The following is an 8,086-nucleotide window of genomic DNA, read 5'->3' as shown; positions in this document are numbered from 1 at the left end:
CGTAGTTTTAAATTCAGCAAGTAGTGTCTGATACAAAACAGCGCACAAAAAATATGTTAGTTCTTTTAGGTCCATCCACACGAAGCGAAAGGTTTGTGGGGGACGATGACCGCGACGGAGACTGCTGGGGTGGTCGGGGACCTCCAGACGAACTGGCCATCGGGTACAGCGGGCTGCTGGGAAAAGAACGCCCTGCAGACCCGGACGCACGACTATAAAGGGGGGCGTGCCCTGCAGGCGATTGGTGGACGGGGCGCTGAGTACCGGGCGCTCCGGCAGGTGCGGCAGCCTCGCGAGAACGCCGCTCACGGACGGCGAACGGCAGTAGAGCTCAAGTCTCCGCTCGAAGCCGGGAGTCACGCAATGTTCCGCCTAATGATGTTGCTAGCGGGGCTCCGTGGCTTGCTAACGTCAAGACCCGGTAAGCCCGAGGATGCCCTGTTACTCCGGTATGGGGAGGAGGAAGATTTTTCTTTTCCTTCTTCCCACGCGTACCTGCTTGGGTCAAACTGCGCCCCGACTCGATTGAAAACTCGGCGCCCTTCCCTGCTTTTAGGTTTCTTTTGCCAGTCAGGAAACCGGGCCGTTTTTAGGCGCTCCGTAGGGATACAGAACTGACTCATGAGAGAGGAAGATACTTTTAATAAGCTCAAGGACTAAATCTCTGACGCTCTGACTCTCTGAATCTGGGTTTGGGGCAGCCTTTTTTTGTAGGTCTGTTAGGCACTCACAAAACTACCTCACAATTTCTTGCGCTCAGAAGCACCCCAGAAACTTAACGAACTCTACTCAGACTCCAGAAAACTGCGTCTCCTCAGATATCATCTGTTCCAGTATAATTTGTCCTGCATTCAATAACTTGTCCTGCAATACCAAAAAAATATTCGATTGCTGACATTGTGACAATGCGGGGAACAGTTACAGAGAGTCCTCAAAATTTTTAAATATATTAGGGGGGGATTTAGATGCAAGTAAAATTTTAAGATATGTTCTTATTTTCCTTCTCCTTTTATACACTGTTCTGAATCTTGCCATTCTGTGTCAGTACATGGAATATCTTGTCTTCTCCTCCCCCATCTGCATAGTGTTCTGTGGCTTGGAGGTACCACAATTTATCAGCCAGTTCTCTTATTAAAGGACTATTGGATTGTTTCCAGTCATTTTGCTGTTACATGCTACACTGCTGAACTCGGACTGCGCCCCCCGTTCCCCCAACAAAATATCCTAGACCCGGTGGCTTAAACCACAGCGGTTTATCTTCTCACCGTTCTGGAGGCAGGAAGCCTGAAATCAGGGTGCTCTCATAGTGGGGATCTGGTGAGGTCTCTCTTCTTGGCTAGTAGACCCTTCCCTTCTTGCTGTGTACTCACGTGACCTCTTTGTGAGCAGAGAGAAGGAGCAAACTCACTTGTCTCTTCTTACAAAGGCACGAAACCCATCATGAGAGATCCACCTTCATGATCTCATCTAACCCTGATTACCTCCCAAAGATCCCATTTCTAAATAGCATCACATTGGGGGTTAGGGCTTCAATAGGAAAATTTGGGGGGGGGGAACACACCTTCACCATAACACCTGCAACATTTAAATACAGTGTTTCTGAAACTTTTCGGAATGTTTCTTTCAGCAAAGAAATGAACAAAAATGTAACAATTATTGAAGTTCTCAGAGAGCTTTTGTTTATGTTTTGCTTATATTCGTCAGTATTTGTCATATTAGAAATTAATGTAGAAATTTAAGAATTTTTATTAATTCGTTAAAAAATAACAGTAATGTTACTGAACTCTGGTTTGGCTGCTCGTGGCTCGAAAGCCAGTACTCGAGAGACAGGTATTGGTAGGAAAGGAAAGGTTGCTTCATTCAGGAGGCTGGCAACCTGGGGAGAAGGTAGACTCGTGTCCAAAAACCAGCTTGGTTGTTGATCAGGGGGCAAGAGCTTTGAAAGGGGAGTTTGAGGGTTGTATAGGCAGAGGGAGGGGGCTACGACGTGAAGAACAGCACAGTCAGCTCTGACAATCATCTTGAAATTGGTCATGTGGTGGTCTGATCAGTGTCATCTTGATTGTTTTAAGTTCAGTTAATCTTCAGTTCCAGGGATGGTTCCCATTTCCTTGAGGCCAGTTCTTGGAATTGTGCAAGATGGAGCGGCTTATGCCTTGGCTGCAGTCTGGTCATTATGTAGTTAACTTCTCCCACCTGGTGAGGGTTTCAGTGTCTGCAAAACAGCTCAAAGGACATGGCTCAGAATATTATCTGTAGGTCTTGAAGAGGAACTAAAGGTCCTGGACTTTGTTTAATGGCTAAACTATTATTATTTTGTCTTGTTTGACTGCTTTCCTTTGGTTCTGCTTTTTTTTTTTTTCACTTCTCTGATTGAATTTATTCTTTGACTAAAGTTTTTCTACAGACAGGAGGCAGGCAGAGGACATTGGGTGGGGGAGGTCTGTCCTGGGAAAGCCCCATAGGGTCCCGCTCAGTTACAGTAATACACCTATTATATGTTAACGTAAGTAACATATTTAAAAAATAAAAACTATATTTTCCAAAACAAAGAATTTAGAGTGGTATTGTTTTACATTTTTGTGAATCTCTTGAAGGTTTGGTTTAATGGATGACAGCTAGATTCTCATATCTACTTCTACATTCAGTCTGTTGCTAAATGTTTTGTTTGAAGTATATGAAAAAAATCCAGCTTATGTAGTTGGAAAAGGGAGTAGTTTATGAGCCTTTTCAGGTAATTACCAGTACTCCTCTTTGGAAACTACACCAAATACAGACTTGATAAATGGTAAAGTTTAGTTGCAATGTGGAATCTAAAACATATCAATGAATTTTTCTTAATATGTTATGTTAAAATCCATTGGTCTGTTTTGAACTTTAATGGATATTTTACCCATCTGTTTTTTTTTAAATACGTTACCTTTGTTTGTTTGTTTTTTTAACATCTTTACTGGAGTATAATTGCTTTACAAAGGTGTATTAGTTTCTGCTTTATAACATAGTGAATCAGCTATACATATACGTGTATCCCCATAACTCCTCCCTCTTGCATCTCCCTCCCACCCTCCCTACCCCACCCCTCTAGGTGGTCCCAAAGCACCGAGCTGATCTCCCTGTGCTACGCGGCTGCTCCCCACTAGCTAGCTATTTTTCATTTGGTAGTGTATATATGTCCATGCCACTCTCTCACTTCGTCCCAGCTTACCCTTCCCCCTGCCCATGTCCTCAAGTCCATTTTCTACGTCTGCATCTTTATTCCTGTCCTGCTCCTAGGTTCTTCAGAACCAATATATATATATATATTTTTTAGATTCCATATATATGTGTTAGCATATGGTATTTGTTTTTCTCTTTCTGACTTACTTCACTCTGTATGACAGACTCTAGGTCCATCCACCTCACTACAAATGATTCAATTTTGTTTCTTTTTATGGCTGAGTAATATTCCATTGTATATATGTGCCACATCTTCTTTATACCTTTGTTTTAAAATTATTTTAAATTGTGGTAAAATATACAAAACAAAATTTACCATCTTCAACCATTTTAAAAATGAATAAACTTTATTTTTTAGAGTGTTTCAGGTTCATAGCAAAACTGAGAGAAAGGTACAGAGATTTCTCACATACCCGTGTCCCCACACATGTACAATCTCTGCTATAGACATCCTGCTCCACAGTGGTATATTTGTTAGAATTGATGATCCCACACTGGTACATCATTATCACCCCAAATCTATAGTTTACCTTAGGGTTCACTCTTGGTGTTTTACATTCTATGGAATTTGACAAACGTATAATGACATGTATCCCCCAGAGTAGTTTCGCAGCCCTAAAAATCCTCTGTGCTTCATCTATTCATCTCTCCCTTTCCCCTAAGTCTTGGCAACCACTGATCTTTTTACTGTCTCCATAGTTTTGCCTTTTCCAGAATGTCGTATATTTGGAATCTTACAGTATGTTGCCTTTTTCAGATTGGCTTCTTTCACTTAGTAATATGCATTTATGGTTCTTACATGTCTTTCTAGGGCTGAATAGCTTATTTCTTTTTAGCAGTGAGTGATATTCCATTGTCTGTATATACCAGTTTATCCATTTACTTACTAAAAGACATCTTGGTTGCTTTCAAGTTTTGACAGGTATGAACAAAGCTACCATAAATATCTGTGGGCAAGTTTTTGTGTGGACATAAGTTTTCAACTCCTTTGGGTAAATACCAAGGAGTGCTATTGCTGGATCATATGGTAAGGATATGTTTAGTTTTTAAAATTAGTGTCTTTTTGTTTCAGTATGAAGAACTCTCTTTAACATTTCTTGTGAGGCCATTCTAGTGGTGATGGACTCTTAACTTTTGTTTAGGAAATTCTTTATCTCTCCTTCAATTCTGAAGGACAGCTTTGCTGGGTATGGTATCCTTAGGTGGAATTTTCTTTCTTTCAGTACTTTGAATATATTATCCCACTCCATTCAAGGTTTCTGCTGAAAAATCCACTGATAGTCTTATGGGAGTTCCCTTGTACATAACAAATTGTCTTTCTCTTGCTGCTTTTTAAGAGTTTCTCTTTGTCTTTAATTTTTGGCAGTTTAATTATAATGTGTCTCAGTGTAGTTCTCTTTAATTTTTTTTTTTTGGTTTTCTTTGGGCTTCCTAGATTAGGATGTCTATTTTTCTTTTCTTTTTTCACCAGGTGAGAGAAGTTTTTAGCCATTATTTCTTTAAATAAGCTTTCTGCCCTCCACCCCCACTCCTTCTCCTTCTGGGACTTCTATAATGTGGATACTGGTCTGCTTGATGGTGTCCCATAAATCCTTTAATCTGTCTTCACTCTTTTTCATTCTTTTTTTTAATTTTAATTTTTTGCTCCTCTGATTGGATGAATTCTATTGCTCTGTCTTCAGGTTTGCTGATCGTTTCTTTCACTTGATCTAGTCTGCTGTTGAACCCCTCTATTGAAAATTTCAGTTTAGTTATTGTTTTCAGCTCTGTGATTTCTATTTTGTACTCATTCTAACCTTTTTTAAGTGTACAGTTCAGTGGCATTAAGTACATTCACTTTGTTTTGCCATCACCATCATCCATCTCCAGAACATTTTTTTTTTTATCTTCCCAGACTGAAACTCAGTACCCATTTAACACTAATTCCTCATTCTTCCCTTCCCCCAGCTGTTGGCAACCACCATTCTACTTTCTGTCTCCATGGATTTGACTACTCTAGTTTCCTCGTGTAAGTGGAGTTATGCAGTATTTTTCTTTGTGACTGACTTCTTTCACTTAGCATAATTGCCCTCAATATTTATTCATATTGTAACGTGTCAGAATTTTCTCCTTTTATTCTGACACATGAATAGCATTCCATTGTGTGAAATACATATGGAAAAATATACATTTCATTTTGTTTATCCATTCATCTGTTGATGGATACTTAGGTTGCTTCTACCTTTTGGATATTGTGAATAATGCTGCCATGAACATGTATGTACCTGTACTTGTTTGAGTCCTTGCTTTTAATTCTTTTGGGTATATGTCCAGAAGTGGAGTTGCTGGATCATACGGTGTTTCTATTTTTAATTTTTTAAGGAACTGTTACATTGTTTCCCATACTGGCTGTGCAATTTTACATTTCTACCAGCAGTGCACAAGCGTTCCAGTTTCTCCACATTCTTCCTAATACATGTTATTTTACTTTTATATTTTAATGATTAGAGTCTTCCTAATGGTTATGACAGGTTATCTCGTTGTGGCTTTGATTTGTATTCCCCTGATGGTTAGTGATGTTGAGCATCTTTTCATATGCTTATTGGCCATTTGTATATCTTTTTTGGAGAAATGAGTATTCAAGTCCTTTGCCAGTTTAAAGATTAGGTTGTTCATTTTGTTGAGTTAAAAGAGTTCCTTTTATATTCTGGATACTAGACCTTCAGACAAATGATTTGCAAATATTTTTTTTCATGCTGTAGGTTGTCTTCACTTTCTTGGGAGTGTCCTTTGACTCACAAAAGTTTTAAATTGTGATGGAATCTAATTTTGTTGCTCATGGTTTTAGTGTCATATCTAAGAATCCATTGCCAAATCTAAGGTCATGTATATTTACTCCTATCTTTTCTTCTAAGAATTTTATTGTTTTAGCTCTTATGTTTATGTCATTGATCCATTTTGAGTTAATTTTCGTACATAATGTGAGGTAGGGTTCCAGCTTTATTTATTTGCATTCATTCTGGTTTCTTTTTATTAACTATATCCTGCCCCTGTTTATTCCTAATAATACTTTTTTCCTCCTTTGAGTCTATTCGTGCTAATGTTAACATAGGTATGTCAGCTTCCTTTTGGTTAATATTTGCTGTGAACATATTTTTTCCCATCTTTTTATGTGGCAAAGTCCCCAGTGCTCACTAAGTATCCATCTTCTTGCCTACATTTCTGAGCCTTTTTCCATTTAGTTTGGGTCAATTTAAATACTATTGCTCATGGGGTTGAAAAGAAGTGATTTGCATCACTTTAGATCAAGGCAATTAAGAGCTGGTATTTCTCTTCTGTATTTCTTTTCTGATGCCAGATTTACCTTAGAAGCTATGAGCTGAGTTTATGGTGTTACCACTTGGAGGGAGCTTGGATCTCCGAGTTACTATTTGAATGAGAGCCCCTGGTGACTCCCATCATATTTTGCATGAAAAACAAATAAACTTTTATTGTGTTAAGCCACCAAGATTTCAAGGTTTATTTATTGCCATTCCATAGCCTGGTCAGCCTAAGTTGACTAATATAGAAATTGGAGCTTTGAAGTGGTGTGCTGCCATGATAAACTTAAAATATATGCCCTTGGCTTTGCTGCTGGGTATTGATGGGTATCAGGTGACAAGAAATGGAAACCACCTGGAAAAAATGGAAATCAATGATAAGAAGTGACAAAACATTTGGTAAAAACTGTGGGACAGACTACATTCTGTAGAAGTTAGATAACAGTTTGTTAGCAGTGGAGGTTGGTTTCATTACCCAAGTTTGTCAAAGTGTTAAGAGAAAGAGATAATCTCAAGAAACAGTTGACCAGTTTGCAAATCGAATTAATAGGGAATAAATCCAGAAACTTGGGACCTTTCAGGACTTTAAAGGGTGACCAATTCCAGATTTCAAATAGTAAGAAATGGAATTTAAAAAGGTTTGAGCAACAAAACCTCAGTAAAAACTCTCAGTTAGAGAAAATTGCAGTCAAGGGTGTGGCCTTACATTATATTTTTCTAGACTGACTTATGGTTGCCATCACTTAGTTGAGAGAGAGAGAGAGATGAGAGAGGAGGGAAGGAGAAATAGGAGTTAGGCAAAGAAATTACAGGATGAGAGAAAATATTTGTAAATGATTTGTCTGAAAAGGGTCTAGTATCCAGAAAATAAAGGGCAAAGAAATTAAGCAGATTTGAAAATTATGACTTTAAAAAGTTTTATATGTGTTTTAATTGCATGACAAAGTTACTGAAGACAACTAGATGAGAAATGTATACGTTTTTGATGGTAGTGTACTGCCAAACTTCAAACTCAGATTATACAAGCTTTTGACTATTTGAGAATTAAAACAACTCTTGAGCCCTTTACTTCCAGGAAGTAAACTGGAAAAGCCATGCTGCTTTCAAGGAGAGTATATTTGTATTTAATGCTTTTATGATATTTTATGCTTTCTATTTACTGTGCTTTTTATGTGATATCATTAGAAATCTTATTTCCTGTCTTACATGTTTTTCTAATTTTAATGTAACATGTATAATTGACTTACAGAGTCTACAATTAAGTAGTGTGTCTTCTTCTAAAAAAGACAATGACCTTAGAAAGTTGTCAGACACTGCCTTTATCATCTTACATGTTATTGTTATTTAGTATTTACTGCCACTTTTATGTATTGTTTCCCAGATGAGTCATCATCTTTATTGTTACTTGTTTACTCAGTCAGTGCTTGCTTAGATTTATCCACAAGTTTATAGCTTTATTTGCTTACCTTCTTTCTAGCACCCTACTCTTTCCTTCTTAGTATCTTTTTCATCAAGAGTTTGAGTGGTAAATGGTCTGTTTACTTGAAAATGTCTTTATGTCTCCCTCACTG

At 38.2% G+C, this 8,086-nt stretch overlaps 1 protein-coding gene across 1 annotated transcript in view; it reads left to right on the top strand.

The window, feature by feature from the left end:
• Positions 1-325: 325 nt before the first annotated feature.
• The window catches only part of ADAM32 (ADAM metallopeptidase domain 32), a 193,975-nt gene continuing 186,214 nt past the window's right edge, over positions 326-8,086 (top strand). Inside the window, exon 1 of the mRNA XM_059909354.1 lies at positions 326-421. Within this exon, the coding sequence (XP_059765337.1) occupies positions 364-421 (58 nt within the window). The 5' untranslated portion in view covers positions 326-363. The remainder of the gene's footprint in view (positions 422-8,086) is intronic.

This window comes from Balaenoptera ricei, chromosome 21, assembly GCF_028023285.1.
Source record: "Balaenoptera ricei isolate mBalRic1 chromosome 21, mBalRic1.hap2, whole genome shotgun sequence".
NCBI lineage: Eukaryota > Metazoa > Chordata > Mammalia > Artiodactyla > Balaenopteridae > Balaenoptera > Balaenoptera ricei.
Note: the sequence above shows the minus strand (reverse complement) of the source record. Positions and strands in the feature narration are given on the sequence as shown.